This window comes from Eulemur rufifrons, chromosome 18 (genome assembly GCF_041146395.1).
Source record: "Eulemur rufifrons isolate Redbay chromosome 18, OSU_ERuf_1, whole genome shotgun sequence".
Classification (NCBI taxonomy): domain Eukaryota; kingdom Metazoa; phylum Chordata; class Mammalia; order Primates; family Lemuridae; genus Eulemur; species Eulemur rufifrons.
This window is the reverse complement of record NC_091000.1, coordinates 4552244-4572048: the sequence shown is the minus strand read 5'-3', so window position 1 is coordinate 4572048 and position 19805 is coordinate 4552244. Positions and strand designations below refer to the sequence as shown.

General features: G+C 38.5%; 1 protein-coding gene across 1 annotated transcript in view; it reads right to left on the bottom strand.

Annotated features, from left to right (window-relative positions):
- The window catches only part of GALNTL6 (polypeptide N-acetylgalactosaminyltransferase like 6), an 851955-nt gene that overhangs the window by 84974 nt on the left and 747176 nt on the right, over window positions 1-19805 (bottom strand). Inside the window, exon 7 of the mRNA XM_069493359.1 lies at window positions 4593-4710. Within this exon, the coding sequence (XP_069349460.1) occupies window positions 4593-4710 (118 nt within the window). The remainder of the gene's footprint in view (window positions 1-4592; window positions 4711-19805) is intronic.

Here is a 19805-nt window from a genome sequence, read left to right as displayed (position 1 = left end):
GGGCTTGGCTACAATATCATTTGCAATCAAAACTTTTGCAACCAAAACTATGTGTCAAGGGGTCCAGAAGGAATCTCGTGCATTAGTGCCCTGGTGGAAAGGCTCATCTGCCCACTGAAATTGGTCTTTTCAGTGAACCTGAAAATTGCCCTGTGGTATTACTCCAGCCCTCCTCATCTGAGGCCCCAGCTCAGAGCTGCCTGTATAAGGACCCGGAGGGAGACTCACCCGTATCTCATATCCTGGGAGCCGGAGCCTCCCTGATGGCCTCTCCAATTTCTATCCACAGCAGATCTCAAGGGTACCCAAGGCGACTGGTGCCTTTCACTGCAGTCAGGTAACTATCCTGTATGTGCAGGGAGCTCCTGGAATGTGCATACCCTCTGAGCCAATGAGACTGGGTTGTCCAGCCTCTGCCTCACAATAGGCCCCAAGAGGGCCCGATCTGAGTTCCAGCCCCTCCCACTGCAGTGGAGGAACTATCCCATATGTGCTGAGACATGCTGGGTTACATGTGCCTGTCAGAGTCAAGGAGATGAGCTCTCCAGTCTCTGTCCTATAGCAGATCTCAAAGAGGCCCAGTCTCAGCTCCAGCCCCTCTTGCTGCAGTCAGAGAACTATCCCATCTGCACAGGTCCTCCTGAGCCAAAGAGACCAGGATCTCCAGCTTTCATCCCATAGCAGAGCTTGAGGAAGTCCAGTAGTCTTAGCTCCAGCTCCTCCTGCTGCAGTTGGGGAACAATCCTATCTGTGCAGGAGCTTGCTGGGTGATGCACACCTCTGTAAGCCTAGACCAGGTCCACCAGCCTCTGTCCCACAGCAGGTACCAAGAGGAGCCAGCTTGGCTCTGGCCTCCCCTGTTGCAGTTGAGGAACTATCCTGTCTGTGCAGGGACCTGCTGGAAGATGTGCACCTGTTTGAGGCAATGTGACAGCCATGCCAGCTTCCAAACCATGACAGATCCTCAGGGTGCCCAGTCTCAACTCCAACCCCCCTTGCTGCAGTTGGGAACCTATCCTGCCTGTGCAGAGACCTGTTGTGAGCCATGCCCATCCAGGCCACCAGGACAGTCTTCTGGAGTCAGGTCCCTGGACAGAGTTCCCACATAGCCCTAGTACCTTCTGTGGGTCTTCCCCAGAACCATATAAAGCAAATATTAATAGATCTAGCAGGAGAGATAAGCTACAATATAATAATAATAGGGAACTTCAAAACCCTACTGTCAATAATGGATAAATCATCCAGACAGAAAATTAACAAAGAAACATTGGAGTTTAATTATACAATAGACCAAATATATCTAACAGGTATTTAAGAACATTTCATTAACTTCTTCAGAATACAGATTCTTCTCATCAGCACATGGAACAGTCTCCAGAATAGACTGTATGTGAGGACACAAAACAAATCTCAACAAGTTCAAAAAAGTTAAAATCATATCAAGTATCTTTTCTGGCCACAACAAAATAAAATTAAAAATGAATAATAAGAGGAACTTCAGAAACTGTACAAATATATGGAAATTAAACAACATATTCCTGAATTACCTCAATGACTCAATGAAGAAATTAAGAAAAAAATTTAAAAATTTCTTGAAACAAATGAAAATGAAAATACAATATACTAGAACCTATGGGATATAGCAAAAGCAGTATGGGGAAAGTTTATACCACTAAATGCCTACATCAAAAAGATAGAAAGATCACAAATTAACAACCTAATGTCACACTTCAAGAAACTAGAAAAATAAGAACAAACCAAGCCCAAAGCTAGCAGAAGAAAAGAAATAACAAAGATCAGAGCAGAGTTAAATGAAATTGAGACCAAAAAATCAACACAAATAATCAATGAAATGAAAAGTTGGTTCTTTGAAAAGATAAACAAAATTGATAGACCTCTAGCTATACTGACTAAGAATAAAAGAGAGAAGACCCAAATAAATAAAATCAGAGATGAAGAAAAAAACTACATTACAACTGTTACCACAGAAATAGAAAGGATCATTAGAGACTATTATGGACAACTATATGCCAACAAATTGGAAAACCTAGAAGAAATTGATAAATTCCTGGACACATACAACCTACCAAGACTGAACCATGAAGAAGTAGAAAAACTGAACATACCAATAATGAGTAATGAAATCAAAGCAGTAATAAAAAATCTCCCATCTAAGAAAAGCCCAGGAGTCACTGATAAATTCTATCAAAGTTTTAAAGAAGAGTTAATACCAATTCTACTAAAATTATTTCAGAAAATTGGAGAGGAGGGGATATTTCCATACTCATTCTATAAGGCCAGCATTACCCTGATACCAAAACCAGACAAAAACACAACAACAGCAACAAAAAGAAAACTGTAGGCCAATATCCCTAATGAACATAGATGTAAAAATCCTCAATGAAATAATAGCAAATTGAATTCAACAGCACATTATAAAGATCATTCATGATGTTCAAATGGGACTCATCCCAGGGATGCAAAAATGGTCCAACATAAATGCAAATCAGGCCGGGCGCGGTGGCTCACGCCTGTAATCCTAGCACTCTGGGAGGCCGAGGCGGGTGGATCGCTCGAGGTCAGGAGTTCGAGACCAGCCTGAGCAAGAGTGAGACCCCGTCTCTACTAAAAATAGAAAGAAATTATCTGGCCAACTAAAATATATATATACAAAAAATTAGCCGGGCATGGTGGCGCATGCCTGTAGTCCCAGCTACTCGGGAGGCTGAGGCAGTAGGATCGCTTAAGCCCAGGAGTCTGAGGTTGCTGTGAGCTAGACTGACGCCACGGCACTCACTCTAGCCTGGGCAACAGAGCGAGACTCTGTCTCAAAAAAAAAAAATAAATAAATAAATAAATAAATAAATGCAAATCAATAAATGTGATGCATTACATCAATAGAATCAAGGACAAAAAGCATATAATCACTTTAACAGATGCTAAAAAAGCATTTGATAAAATTCAACATCCAATTATGAGAAAAAATCTCAACAAATTAGATATAGAAGAAAAATACCTCAACACAATGCAGCCCATATATGATAAACCCACAGCAATATCACACTGAAAAGGGAAAAATTGAAATACTGTCCATGAAGATCTGGGAAAAAGACAAGGGTACCCACTTTCACCACTTTTATTTAACATAGTACTGCAAGTGCTAGCCTAAGGAATTGGGCAAATGAAAAAGTGAAAAAAATAAAGGGCATCAAAATTGGAAAGGAAGAAGTCAATTCATCTTTGTTTGCAGAAGATATAATCTTATATTTAGAAAAACCTGAAGAATTCACCAAAAATCTTTTAGAAATGATAAAAGAATTCAGTAAAGTTGCAGGATACAAAATCAAAATACAAAAATCAGTGGTTTCTATATACTAACAGTGATCAATCTGAAAAAGAAATCAAGAAAACAATCCTATTTACAATAGCTCAAAAAATACCTAAGAATAAATTTAACCAAAGAAGTGAAAGATCAAGGAAAACTATAAAACACTGTTAAAAAAATTGAACAGGACACACAAAAAAGGGAAAGACATCCCATGCTCATGGATTAGAAGAATTAATATTATTAAAATGTCTACACTACTCAAAGTGATCAAGAGATTTAATGCAATCCTTATCAAAATACCAAAGATGTTCTTCACAGATATAGATGAAACAATGCTAAAATTATTATGGAACAAGAAATATAAAATTTTATCTCATAAGAATAGCTAAAAGTAATTCTGAACAAAATGAACAAACTTGGAGGCATCAGACTACTTGATTTCAAATTATACTACAAAGCTATAGTAACCAAAATAGCATGGTACCAGTATAAAAACAGACACATAGACTGACAAATCAGAATAGAGAACCCAGAAAAATATCCACACACAGCCAACTCATTTTTGACAAAGGTGTCAAGAACATACAATGAAGGAAAGGGCAGTCTCTTCAATAAATGGTACTCAGAAAACTGGATATCCATATGCAGGATAATGAAACTAGATCCCCATCTTTCACCATAAACAAAATTCAACTCAAAATAGATTAAAGACTTAAATGTAGAACTGGAAACTATGAATCTGCTAGAAGAAAATATTGGGGAAACAATATAGGACATTGGTCTTGGCAAAGATTTTTTGGTAAGACCTCATAAACACAGGTAACAAAATCAAAAATAGACAAATGGTTAGACAAATGGGATTACATCAAGCTCAAAAGTTTTTGCACAACCAAGGAAACAATCAACAAAATGAAGAGACAACCACTGCAGAATGGGAGAAAATATTTGCAAAATATCCATCTGATGGGTTTAATAACTAGGATATATAAGGAACTCAAAAAACTCAACAGCAAAAAACCAAATCACGTGATTAAAAATGGGCAAAAGACCTCAGTAGACATCTCATGTACCTCCAAAATATGTACAGTGATCATATATCAATAAAAAAAAAAACCAAAATTACAAAAGCTTGCTTGGGAAGGTGACATGGCTATTGTCATTATTAAGTCATCTCACAACATAGGTCACAAAGCAACATGATGATATTCTATCAGAACTGTCAAAATTGCACAGACATATTGTGAAGAGGGTCTTGGGGGCTTACCTTAAAAGAGATTTCATACTGTTCTCCTCCCCAGATTTCTAAACCTGGATCATAGCCACCCAATTCCCAAAACCATTTTCGATCCACAGCAAAGAGACCTCCAGCCATAACAGGAGACCTGTGAAATGAACAAAATAATCTTTAAAGGACTATGAACATTAGAGATAATGGAATTATGTTTGGAAATAAAAACAAACTACAAGATATGTTTTAGTGATCTATTGCATGGAGCTATGCAACACTGGTTTTCTGTAAGTGGATATGGGATTCTTACTGGGCCTCTTACTGAAGTGGACCTGGGATGGGGAGGAGGGAAGCATCCTTGTGAGCATTACACTTTGCAGTTCAGGTTCTAATGCAACCAATGCCCTGCAGAGCCGCATTTGCTTCATATGTTCATTAGAGAGAAATAAATGAGTAGTAGTAACTGATATTTTGAGAAATATCACTCAATTTTATGGCTTTTCCTCAAATTGAAAGGGATCTTCTACTATCAGGCAGCTAAAAGTATCAAAACCCTGTCATAGACAATATCTTTGATTTAATCTCTCAATATGCGTAATCTCTCAGTAGATACTATGTACAGGCCATGTCCACTTGATAGACTATAAGTTGGTTGGTTAGAATAAAAAAATTCAACCAGAATTGATTATTTAATTAACATGACATAGTTGGAATTTAAATTAGTTTTTTTTTCATTTTATATTATTCTTTTTAGAGCTTCTCCTTTCTAAGAAATATTCATCTTGGTTAAATAATCATTTTCAAGTGTTTCATTCCTGCTAGGATGTATTGCAGTTATGTCACTATGTACTAAGATAATCACTGAGTGGAACTTGTCCTAAATATTTTTGCCGTTCAAAAGTAGCTCTTATTTCTTTGAGTGCTCACTATGTGCTAGGCCTTAGGATAAGGTCTTTACCTAAATACCTTGATTAATACTCGCAGCAACCCTATGAATACCATTCCTATGTGTGGTTTAAAGAAGCAGACAGAAGTTAGGGATGTTGAACAAGGCAGAGGCTAGTGTGTGGTGGGCCTGGGCTAGACCCAGGTCTTCTGATTTCAAAGCTTTTGTGCTCTACCACCACATTGTTTCTGTTTCAATGTTTAGGGTTGAAGAGAGATAATTACATACACATGGACATAAAACAGAGAATGCCTTAATGCAGACCAAGAAAATCTGTAAAAACAACATTGTCAACATAGTTTATGTGACAATTTTGAAAATCTTTTGAACCATAAGATACTTATAAATAACAGTACCAGGTATTAAATGTTGATATACATTTAAAAATGTGTATAAATATAATAGACACCAATTTATAGACCAATTGAGGGTTTATTCTCAGTAATATTTTATGAGGCACTTGGACAACATAAACCTGAATTTGTTTAAGTTGTGTCATATATGTCAAAGACTTAGCATGTTAAGATGGTACTTGGTCTAATTACTTCAGATTAGGAATATATTTTTTTGCAAGTGTAGACTCTATGTAGATGGAAATATTAAAAGGCTGGAAGAGGAATTTATTTTTTCCCCCTAGGAAAGTGGGCAGGATTCAGAAAATAATATAAAGAATCTCATGTAATTTTTTTATTTTGTTTGAAATAAAAATCCTATAATCAGATGTACCTTACTTCATCCCTCTCTCCAGAAAACTGATCTTTTTCCATTTTTCCCTCACGGAATTTCAGAGTGGAATTACAGCCGTAGCTGGAACAAAGTAAGACTGTAACATTTATTGGATGCAGCTACCCAGCGAACACTACCACAGTGTAATCATTGCTTCTGCAGGGCTTAGTTCTAAGTACTCAGAAATTCTCAGTCCTATTCAAGCTGAACCACAAATAGAAAGATTCTGACATACAAATATATTCTCATTTGATTGTGTTAAAATGAGAACAAAGTGCATCAAAATTTACACTGTGCACAGTGAATCTCAAAACTAGAACTATAAATATAATATTAAAGATATTGGGCAAAAGAAAGTCCTAGATTGATTTTTTTATTGTAAATAATTTGTTGGAAACAACAATCTTGTTTTATTAATGAATTTATTAAAAATGTAGTGTATTTTAGGTTAATTTTATATGCATAGTAACAAATTCAGAGGGGTCCTCCTTACTTTCATTGGTATTTCTACCAAACCCAAATAAATCAGTGTTTCCTAAATTGATTGGTGTGAATGACTGGTAAGAAGAACCTTTTTATTTACTATATTTATGTATTTGCTCATATTTGTCCATGAATTTCTAAAACAGCTTGAGGTATAACTGACATACCATAAATTGCACATATTTTAAGTGTACAACTTGGTAAGTTTTGACTTGTGTGTGACCCTGTGCAGCTATCACTGAAAATGAAGCTACTCATAGTTCCCAGAAGTTTCCTCATGCTTCTTTGTAATATCTCCCTCATTCCTTTCCAACAGGCAACCACTGATCTGATTTCTGTTGCCATAGATTAGTTTGCATTTTCTAGAATTTTATATACATGAAATAATACAGTATGTACTTTTAGAAAGGTCTGGCTTCTTTCATTCAATATAATTATTTTGAGATTCATCTATGTTGTAGAATGTATCAATAGTTCATTCTTTTTTAATTGCTGAATAGATTTCTATTTGAATGAATATATCACAGTTGATTATCCATTCACCTATTGATGGACATTTGGGTTGTTTCCAGTTTGGGGCTACTACAAATGAGGTTGCCACGGACTTTGAGTATAAATGTGTGCTTTCACTTCTCTTGGGGAAATTCCTAGGAATGGAACAATTAGATCATATAGTAGGTATAGGTTTAATCTTTGAAGAAACTGCCAAACTCTTTTCCCAAGTGGCTGTACCACTTTAGATTCCCAGCGGCAGTGTTTGAGGTCCAGTTGCTCCATGTTCTCACCATGCTTGGTCAGTCTTTTGAGGTTTAGTCATTATAATAGGTGTATAAGTGGTATCTTCTTGTGGTTTTATATTGCATTTCCATAATGGTTGATGATGTTAATGTGTTTGTATCATTTCTCTTTTTATCCTAGTAAGTCTGGCTAGAGGTTTATCAATTTTATTGATCTGCTAAAAGAACTAACTGTTGGTTTCATTGATTTTTCTCTATTGTTTTTCTGTTTCATATTTCATTGATTTCCATTTAGTTTTTATTATTTTAATTCTTCTGCTACTTTTTATTTAATTTGCTCTTCTTCTAGTTACTTAAGGTAGAAACTGAGATTATTGGATTGAAATTATTTTTTTCTAATGTAGGTATTTAGTAATATAAATCTCCCCTTAACTACTGCTTTAGCAGAATCTCACAAATAATATGTCATGTGCATGTGCTCATTTTCATTATGTTCAAAATATTTTTAAATTTCCCTTTTGTTTTATTTTTTTGACCTATAGATTATGTAGAAGTGTGTAGTTCCCAAATATTTGGAGATTTTATGGAAGATTTTTCTGTTATTGATTTCCAGTTTAATTTTATTGTGGTCAGAGAATTTAATTTATATGACTTAAATCCTTATAAATTTATTGTGACTCTTTAATGGCTTATAATATGGCCTATCTTGGATAAATGTTCCATGTGTATTTGGAAAGGATGTGCACTTTGTTGCTGTTGTGTGGAGTGTTCTATAAATATTTGGTCAGGTTAGTTGATAGTGTTGTTCAAATCTTCTATGTTCCTATTGATTTTCTGTCTCCCCGATCTATCAATTAGTGGGGGGGAGGGTATTGAAATCTATGACTATGATTCTGGATTTGTTTATTTCTTTTTGCTGTTCTATCAGGTTTTCACTTCATGTTTTTGTAGCTCTGTTAATAAGGGCATATATGTTCAGGGATTTTTTTTTGTGCTGGATGAATTGACTTCATTATCACTATGAAATGACTTTATCATCCCTGGTAATATTCTTTGCTCTGCTATCTATTTTGTCCTGATATTAATATAGTCACTCCAGCTTTCTTTGGATTTGTATTATATAAACACTAGTATTTATAACTTTTTCTATCTTTTTACTTTTAAACTATTTATGTCTTTATACTTAAAGTGGTTTTCTTATAGGCAACATATACTTGCATCTTGGGTTATATAGACCCCTCTTCTAATATGGTTATTCATGTGTTCAGGTTTAATTAAATCTACCATCTTCTTCTTTGTTTTCTCTTTGTGTCACCTGTTTTTCCCTTTTCCCCCTTTTTCTGTCTTTTTGAATAAATGAATATTTTCATGATTTCATTTAGTATCCTTTTTTGACTTAACAAAAATTCTTTGTTTTCTTATTTTAATGTTTTTTATTGCTATTTTAATGGTTTGTAGCATACATCTTTATTTTATCACAGTTTATGTTCCAGTGACATTGTGCCACTGTGCATATAAGAAGCTTTGGATAGTATGCTTCCATTTCTCTTCCCTTAAGCTTTGTACTGTGTTATTATACATTTTACTTTTACATATGTTATAAATCCCACATTGTATTGTTATTATTTTTGTTTCAGTGGTAAATTATCTTTTTAAAAGATTTAAATAATAAAATTTTATTATGAACACAATTTTATACATATGAAATTATATTATGGGCACCATTTCTGTATTCTGTTGGATTCAAGTGGCTCTGAAGAAAATTTAATATTGTGATATATTACACACAACTGAGTTTGTGGATTGAAATTCATACCCTACCACAAAAGGAGGAGTGAACTATTGTGCAATGTTGTATTGAAGTTGTTAAAAATGACTATTCCTCATGTATTAAGGATGAAAGATTTTAACGTGTAACATTGTTTTTTCATCAGAGGAAATGAAGAAGGGCAGTTTATTATTTTCAGCATGTTCTTCTGCTCTCTGTTTTCCATTTAATATATAATAATAATTGCTTGAAATTTTCCCCATGGGTTCCATTGACTACAGTATTCCTTGATTTCTTCCAATATTCTTGCTAATTTTGTTCCCCTGGGAATGTTAACACACTGTAGACATGTTTTAATGCTGCTCTGCATCCATGTAACTTTTAACATTGTAATGTGATTTATGAGTATTGCTGACGATATTACAAAGCAGGCTTTGAGTTTTGCTATTAAAAAACACTTGTTATCCTTGGGATACTTTTTAAAATTGATGTAACCATGAAGCAACATGTTCTTATTGAAGAATCTTTAGTCTTCATACCATAGAAATATGACTTTTCTGAATACTTAATGGAAATCACTTTTCCATTTTATATTAAGTCTATTGAACTAGGTAATAAATATGCTTTCCTTCTTACTTAAGGTAGACTAGTTACTTTTCTATAGCAATGTTTATATTCCAAACTTAGGTAAATTTTAAATTAATGAGGCTATAATGTAAAAGTATACGAAAAACATTCTTTATTTGGTACCAGGAAAAATTCTTTATGTTCTCATTTGCAAATGCATTTGTCAAAGTATGTCTTTGGTTGTCTTAGATAAACCAAGATATAGGACCTAATGCTGGAAGCCTGGTCCTGTGACCCCCACAGCATTCTAAGGAGTTGCTGCTCTCCTAATACCCTCTATTAGAGACAGAGATAAAGATAAACATACACAAAAGAAATCAGTTTTAAAAATTTACTGACTGTTAAAACTTAGGCCCAGTAATCTAAAGGAAACCATCAATTTGGCCTCTTAGAAAATAAATTGGCTCTTAGTCTCCATTCATTTCAATAGCCACAGTGAGAGCTCTGGACATGTGGGCTGCGATGTGAGTTTGATCAGAGATGAAATGGCACAGCTGCCCCCCAGGACTCGGTCAAGCCAAGACAATCAACATAAAGACGAACCACATCATTTTCAATTATGGGATCAGAACTTTTAGTTGGCCCATAAGTCAGAGCACTTGCAGCTAAAATATAATTATTTTCAACTAGAATTCAATTGTTGAGTAACATGATATTTCAGATTAAACCACAAGTTTTAAACAGTTTTATTCTTTTAAGTATTAAAGCATTGCTTAAATTAGAATTTTGAAAAAAGTTATAAAATCCCTATTGACAAATTTATTTGTATAATTTATCTTTAAAAATTATCTTTTTTTTGGTATAATTTCCTTATTTTTTATGGTGTCATGAGGGAGTCCATATAAAGATGAGTGAGAATCACGGTGGTGTTATGCCAGGAGGTGGTCACTCTCAGGGGAAAGAATGAGGTGGGTCCTGGGCTGGGGAAGGGTCCTATTTGGAAGGCCAGGATGCAGAAGTGGAGGGAAAATTGGTTCCAGTCATAGAAAGCTGTGCTTTCTCCTGATTCATCCACCTTGGGACCATGGATGTATAATGGGAAAAATGGCTCTGATAACGTAGAAACTAAATGAATTGTCTAAGTGAAGAGGTTGGACACTGAGAGCCCAGGCCTGCGCCTGGAGCTGGCAGCGCTGAGTAACCTGATGTCACTCTCTGGTCAAAGGATGCTGAGGAGTCCTTAGACAAGTGACTGATCAAGCCTTAGCGTCACTTCCTACCTCTTCCACTAGACTGCACCAGGCTGCCAGGTTTTTTTTTAAACAGGAACAAGCAGCAGTCCCAGCAAAAATAGCAACAGAGATTTTCTGCTTTTCTTTCTGAGAAGCAATAGTTAACTTGGACCTCATCCTAGAAATGAAAGATTCTTTGACTTACCAAGTAGAGGATAAATTCCAAACGTAACAGCATTAATTAGATGAGGACATCAGATTTGTTAAATTTGAATATTAAATGGATTGTGACCTTGTGTGAGACAGTAACAATACTGGTCCCAGTGAATCATGGCTTCCTGTGTCCATGCCCTGTGTGGTCCACTCACCCCCACACTGACTTGCTTGGCCTGGTGGCTTAGTTTAGCCAACATCAACGAATGTGGCGCAAGCAGAGGTTTGTGCACTGGGGCTCACGCTCCCTCTTGCTGCTTCAGGAAACCTATTTCCCTGTGGAGAAGCTTAGGCTCGCCTGTTGGAGATGCATGGCCCAGTTGACATCAACATGAGCTACCAGGCATGGAAGTGAGACCATCTTGGATCATCCAGCCCCAGCTGAGCCATCAGATGGCTACTGCCACATGAGTGACCCCAGGCATAGGGTGACCAACTGTCCTGGTTTGCTGCAGACTGATAAATCTCCCACAATGCTGAACTTTCAGTGCTAAAACTGGGAAATTCCCAGGAAAACCAAGTTGAGTTGTTTATCCTACTTAAGAGACCAGCAGAACCTCCATTTAGTCAAGTTTTGTATGAATTTCTCAGAATTGTGAACCAGCAAAACAGTTGCTGTTTTAAGCCACTGAGTTCTGGGATGGTTTGTTACGTACCCAGAGATAGCAGGTAACAGACCTCACTCTGAGATTCAAGCTCTTAAAGGAGGAAGTATTGGCAATTCCATTATACTCCCAATAAATGATAATAATCCTTGATAGAGGCAGACAGGATTTTGGTTAGTTTCTTATTTCTAAAGTCTGTCTGACATACACTTATTTTTTTTTGTCATTCAGTTCAGAAGTTATCTCCACTTATGCCCTAGGGTATACTGCAACACATAACTGGATTTCAGAGCTCCTCAAAATGAGAGTGAAAGTATCTCCTTAAAAATAGAAAAGCCACTCTCTGTTTCTCTAGATTACAAATGCAAATGTTAGTGTTTAGAAAAGAGTTAGTAGAAAAGGAATAGGGCCAACTAGTTATCCAAAAGCAGGTGGCAGAATTATGACTTTTCAGCTTTTTGGATAAGATGAGGAGGAAAACAAAATTATAAATCACAGTAAAAATTTTGTACTGTGATTTATAATTTTGTTTTTATCAGACACATAAATACATACAGTACTATGTTATGGTTTGAAAGGTTTTATAAAATTGAATATGCTTTTTGCTGCTCACTTGATATTTAGAGTAGTAGAGTCCTCTGTGAAAGGATATAAAGAGTTGATGGAAGGAGAAATCTTGTGTATGTCAGTACAAATTATATAGGACATTACACCAAAGTATAGCCATAAATATAGTGTGATGGACTGGGTTGATGTTTCAATTAAGTTACTGGTTCTGAAGTTGCGCAGAATACTGCTGCCTCCCTATCTTCAGTGGTTGGCACCAATCTTAACGTGACATGAAATAGAAAACTCTGGATGTCAAAAGGCTACATCAACAATGTCCTGTGGGTACAGGAGATGAATGGATAAAATATGCTAAATATTTATGTGACCAAGCTGCTGTTTCCCTCAGCTACTCTTCTGTGGCCAAAAAAATGGGGTATGTGTGTGCATGTGTGTGTGTGTGTGTGTGTGTGTGTGTTTATGTATGTGCAAGTGGAAGACCTAACAAGAATGGGGACTAATTTTGGTTCCAAAATCCTTTTCCTCATTCCCAGGATGAGTGGATGGATGGACTCACCTGTCTGGGTGGAGCTGATATTTCCTCGTAATCTTGCTCTTTAAATGAGTGCACGCTAAGCAATGCACCCACACTTCACTCCTAAAACTGGCAGAACATACCGGCTCTCCTTTAATGGAATCTCCCCAACGGTGTCTGGGGACATCTAAAGTGTAAATGGGATGGCTTCTTTTCTTAAGGCACTTCCTGTCCATTTTTCTTGGAGAAATGCGGGGGATTGGAGCCTTGGCTCAAAGTATAGTTTTGGATTTCTTTTAATATTCCAAAATTATGCCCTCAGTCTAACTATCCTTTAATTCTTATTGGATTCATTAATTTCTGAGTGGCCACAGATTGTACTCATGCCTTCCTATTACATGTCAGGGTAATGACCACGGTGACCATTTCATATGCAATCTAAACAGTGCAAACTCTCCCTTGCCTGAGGGGACAGATGAGGTCACATTAAGGCTGATAATCAGATGACAGCGGTCTTGGATGACAGTCTTTACTCTCTGTCCACTGGCTATCCCCGGTTCTTTGGGGGTGCCCAGGGATGTGACCGTGTGCTCGGGAACAAGTCAGCCTGCGCTTTTCTACTCCAGCCCATAAAGTCACCTTGCTCTTGTGCCTGTTGCCAGCGCCCGCCCTGAGAAGGCTGCTCTGCCAGCTGAGGTCACACTCGCTCGAGGACCCAGGCCAAGCTCCTCCCAGCCTGTCCCCGGCCTGCGCACCAGAGCCGCACTGCGCATGCTCAGTGTTTCCCAGCCCCTTTCCTCAACGCGACGTTCTGCCTCCCAAGCGAACCCTCCTCTCCACCGGGCAGACGGGGGCCGTACAGAGCTATCACCTTCTTGCCTTTTGCTCCTCCCCCAGTTTCCCAAACTCTTCCTTCTTTGGCTTAAAAAAAAAATCTGCCAACTCCACTCTTATTGACACAGGCAAATAGATGCCCAGAATGTGTCACCAGCTGCTTCTCTTACACAAAACACAGATCAGATTTCATAATATTATCAAGGTGAGGACTCCAAAGCCCTCCTCATTTGGTAGGAGGCACCCACCTCATTGGTCTTCCAACATGACCTTCATCCCTTCCTGAAATCCACATCTTGGCGTGGTGGGATCCCTCGGATCCCCACACAGTGTAGACGAGTGCGCCCTGCTTGGCTTTGGCTCCCGCCTCCTGTCTCCGCTGGCGTCTAGCAGGTGCAAACTCCCTTCCACTCCCATCCACCCCCAAGGCTCCTTCCCCTTCCCCTCCCCATCCCTAGTCCAGCCTCTTGTCGCTCCTGTCAACAGCGACTTCAAAAGGAGTAGGGTTACCTCTTGGGCCTATGAAGGAAAAACAAAACAAACAAAAACCCACAGTAACAATGTGAAATGGCAGAGAGCAATCACTGGCTTCCTCAGCAACAGAGGCTGTTCAGAAGCTAAAAGTTCCCAGTGCAGAGCCAGGGGCCTTTCTTCTTGGATATAATTTTCATTCATGGGATAAATGCTAGTTATTAAATCCAAGCATGGATGAAACTGCAGGAAAGCTTGTTTTATGCTTCATTTATCTAATAAACATCTGACAGTTTCTTCTTACGAAAACATTACCCCTTCATCTTAGTAAGGAATGAAAAATATGCTTTTTCTCTTCAGCACTGATTGCAACTCAAAGGCAATTTTGGCCTCATTTCCTGGCATTTTATCTCAAGCTAGAATTTACTGTACATGGCATGGATTTTTAATACATCTTATCAACCCGTTATCTTTTAATAAATTCACATTGTACATTTACCCCCAGCTTAAAGACCTTAATTTCTTAAAAATCAAACAGAACAAAAGAGAACAGGGCCTGAGGAAAAGAGTTGTTAAGCAAAAAGCCTATAACTGTAACTCATCAAAAATCTGGAAAACAGCATCGTTTTATTTGCCCCTCTAGGTCAAGCCTATGCACAAAGAAGTTTCATCTAACTGTCTATGGCAGGAAGAAAAAGAGCACTGTTGTTATGTTATCTGTTTTTATCTCTGTGGCAGTTTTGAAACATGTTCACAAATTCCTAAACCCTCTTCCCATTGAATCTGGGTGGGACTGTCGCTCCTCTGACCTATTGAGTGTGGCAGAATTGACGCCCTGTGACTTCCAAGGTGCTTATGAAAGACCACGCAGCTCCTGCATTTGTCTGTTGGAACATTTGATCTTGCAGCTCTGGGCTGTCATCAGAGAATTCAGCCCACTGAAGCCACCAGGCTAGGAGGAAGCACACAGTGTTGAAAGACTTTGTAAATATTTAGGAGCATGACTTTGGGAACTTTCAGTTCTTATTCTTTTCTAGAGCATGGAGACTGAGGGGAAGCAGTAGAGCCTTTCCCTGCATGAATGCACACGAAAATTCTGCACATAGATTCAAGGGAATGATAGGTGCTTCTGGAAGGCCAAACCGAGAAGGTCAGTGAATCTCAGGTTAATAATCTCAGACACTATGCGACTGTACCACTGAAGAATTTTAATCAGAGGCATAACACATTCAGATTCCTGTTTTGATAGAGTGCTCTGATGGCAGTACTGAGGGCGGGTTTGAGGGTGACGACACGAGAGCAGAGAGCCCAGCCGGGAGGAGACGGCAGAGAGAGACCACGCACTTGTGCCAGGGCTATGGACACAGATGGATGGGATGGATGTTTAAGAAGTGAAACTGGCAGGACTTCGTGGTTGATGTGGACAGGAGGGGTGGGATGGGCCTGCAGCTAGTTAAGTTAAAAGAAGAAGAGCAGGGGTAGCAGAGACATAAATGATCAAGCTACTGTTAGAGTTTTGCATCAGAAAGTAAGGTTTGACTAGAGTGAAGTGAGACTTCTTTTCTGGTTTAATTCTCAAGCACACTCTAAAAGCAACCGGGGCAAATGAATTCTGAAATTGTATCTTGTAGTTACTTACTATTTGGAATAATCTCCCGAGGCTGAACAATGTGCTATTTTTTTTCCTAATCTGTTTTTTATTTTAGGATTTCTGTGGATACAGTATGTTTGCAAGAAATTTTGTTTTTGTTTTTGCTTTTTATTTCAAAATATTAAGGGGGTACAATGTTTTAGGTTATATGAATCGATTTTGTAATGCTTGAGTTCCAGCTACAGGTGTGCCCGTCACCCAAATAGCGCTCGTTGTGCCTATTTAGGTGCCCTCGTCCCCACACCCCCCTGGTTGATTTCCACTGAGTTTTACTTCCCTCTGTTCACAATTGCAAAGGTGTGGAATCAACCCAAGGGCCCTTCAGTTCATGAGTCAATTAATAAAATGTGGTATATATACACCATGGAATTCTACTCACCCATTAAAAAGATGAATTAATATTTTGTGCTACTCTTTTTTTGAAGGACCACTTATTTGTTTTTTTTTTTTAATTTCAAAATATTAAGGGGTGCCAATGTTTTTGTTACATGGACATGCTGTATAATGCTGAAGTCAGGGCTGCCAGTGTGCCCACTGCCGGGACAGTGTCCATTGTACACTGGTAAGTTTTTAACCTTTCCCCCTTTCCCTCCCTGCTTCCTAGTTTCCAATTCCTTTGTGTCTCTTTGTGCCCGTGTGTACCCACAGATGACTTATTTGGATGGACATTTCTGCATTTTTCTTTATTTAGAATCTCACTACAATGTAGTCAATCTTGGCATTTTTTTAAGGAAGATATTTACATTAAGATTCAAGCATGCCAACTTAGAAATCATGCTTAAAATGGATAATGCTTAAAATAATTGAGATGAACAGAAGGTAATTAGAATAAACATTCACTAATTTGTACTAATTGAGGGGAAGGACAGTCAAAATTCATCAAGATCAGAAGTATAGGTTGCAATTTTCATTCATATTCTTATTCTAAAAATAATCTGAGGAAAAAAATTAATTTTTCCCCCACAATCACATAATTGCTTCCTATTTCTGCTCTGCAAATTAGCATGGAGGATACATGTGATAAAAACTCTCCTTAACTTCCTATGACCCCTATGGACAAAAATCAGCGTTGCTATGGCAGAAATAAATCCCAGAATAGCTCTGCATCCTTTTGTTTAGAAAACATTGAACTTTACCAGTCACCCCTAACTCACCATTGAGAAACAATTGTCTCATTTGCTTTGAGGGTCAATTTTGAATGCCATTTCCCAAGTTCTACATACATAACACATGCGTGCACACAGGCACACAAAGGCATACACACACATACACACAAATTGAGACATCGAAGTCAGAGACGATAGATCCTACTGTCTCCTCTGTTGGGCTAGAAAGCCTGACTGTGAGGCCTAAAGCCTGTGACAGTTCCCTCGCTGATACAATATGGACAAAATGCAGGAAAAGTGAATGAGTATAACCATGTCTAGAGCCTCCTTGTCGACTCCATTTCCTGGCTGGGAAGCTGCGATACTGGAGGCCGCATAGCCTTGTTCCTGTCAGGGCACATCCATCACTCACAGCGGAGTTTCTGAAACCAGGTCAGTACATGTTCAACTTGTGGGAACATGTACTTTGAAGGTTCAGGAACCTTGGGGCAGCCAGAGAAAGGCCGTTATCTCCAGAGGCAAGGACAAAAGCTGGGAGTCAGAAGGAGTTGTTTGCGAAGGCCTGGCTGTGGGCAGGGCTTGGTACCAGAATTAGGGTACGTGGTGGAAACTCCCTGAAAAGAGGCAAAGTCTCCTCCGGCAACACTCCGGTATTTGTGGTTGTAGCCTCCCAACTCTGTGAGCCAAATGAAACGCCCTGGGCCTGCATAGAACATGTTTGGAAATTATTTGTCAGAATATCCAAATCTGATGCCAATATGGTAACGTCCTGCCCGTTGTGCTCGTGTCTTTTGCAAATTGTTTTTAACGGGCCCCGAGAATAACAGATGTGTTTACGAGGAATTTATTCCATGATATTTTCCGAGTGTTTTCTTGTTTTAATCTTGGTCACATTTCTCTAATAACCCCAAGATGAATTTATCACATACCTGTAACCAGGTTAAAGATGTATCATCAGTAAACCAGATATCTCTGCCACAGGCTTGTCTGAGCCATTTAATTATCTCTGAAACCAGAGCAGGGTCTGCTTCGCTCTACAGCTCCCACTTTCCTAGAACCTGTTCTGTTGCAGCTAAAATTTTTGAGGAACAAAGTTTTCATTTTGTACCAAACCTATAAAACTATTCCTCGTAAAAGGGACCAAAGAGAGAAATGCACACAGGCCCAGGGCCAAAGTGAAAGGATACTTCCTGACATAGTCTGGTGCTGTAAACTACAGAGAAATGGATTCTTTGCCCTGACATAATAAAAAAATACTGCAAAATTTAAAATCTGCCTGTAACAAATATGTACAATTATAGCAGTAAGGAAACAATATAGAAATTTGTTCAAATTGTAAGGACTCTCTTTGATCACTAGAGTTCGGGTGCTGCTTAAATTTTCTCCTGGTTCATGGGGGAGAAGGGTAGGGACACACTGGGATTTCTGTCTTTTTTTACATACCTGATGATGGTGATGATGGGAACTATCACCTGGACCTGTGGACTTCCAAGCAAATACCCGGTATGTGGACTGAGAGAAAAGAAGGGACTTAGGAAGAGAAAGAAGATAGGAACAATCCTCTGTGCTTTGTGGGTGGACTCCTGTTGGTCTGCTTGGCTGAGTCTAAGGGGGTGACTGACCTGCTGTGAACCTGCTGATTAGCTCGTGCCTGGGTCAGTCGCTCCATTTACGGAGCACAGGGTAGAGTCAGCTTTATGGGAACTGTCTGAATGAGAATGGAAGGCAGAGATGTTCTCAGAGACAAACCAGAGCGTAGGTATTAGAAGATGATAAGTGGATGTTGGCTGGCACATAAACAGACATATATTACAGAGTCGTTGCTCACGAATAATTGCAACTTAGATAATACTGGAAATAAGTTTATACCGTGTTGAGAGTGAATGGTAAGGTTTGAGCATGGAGTAACAGTTAACAGCACAGACTGGGTCCAGACCAATGGGGGGATGGAAAAGCCCAGCCTCCTTTCTTGGGAAGGGTCAGCTGTGCCTGTGGTTTATGCTCCAGACCCGTCTGGCTCAGGTCATACCCTTCTTGGCTCCTTTCCCTCTACTATCCTCCTCCCCTGCTTCCTTCTAGGTCTTTCCTGATGCACACACTCTTAAGAAATCAAATGTACCCGAATCTGTGTCTCAGGTTCTGCTTCCAGAAAACTCAACCTACTGTCAATTTATTTTAGGGATTTACATTATGAAGCATCAATTTATATTCATCATTGGAAACTTGACTTCTTAAAGATTTCTGTATTTTAAACTTACTAGTGGCCAGAAATTGTTTGTGCTAGAATTTTCCTCTCCCTTTGACTGAAGACAATTTTCTTATCCATGTCTTCTGCTATTTAAAGACAGCTCTATGCCTTCCAGAATAGAATTGCCATCAGATACACAAAAGAAATCAATGATTGCTGTTTGGAATTAGGTCTAGAATTTAATGTCTGCACAGTTAGTGGAATGCACAAGGTATGCCTCCGGATTATTAACAACAGGTTGTCATATAGCGTGTGGACTTGATAGATCATGGTGTGCTGAGCAGCAGTGGCCAGTACAAGTTTTAGAAGGAAGAATTGTGTTCCTTAGTTCACTTGTTCAGTGCTGTCTGATGCCAGGATTAAAAAAAGGAAAGAAAAGAGAAAAGAGTACTTAGCATTTTAGAATTGTGTAGTATTCCATGAGTGGCCAAGCCTTCTATATATGATTTCATCTTTTACTTAGACCAGTGATGAAATACAAAGTGTTGTTCTCATATGGAAACTGGGTTGGGTCCCGTGAGTGCCCAGCATGAGTCCTTAAGCTAGAAGTTTCAGAGATGGGCCCTACAGCAGGCTGCCGA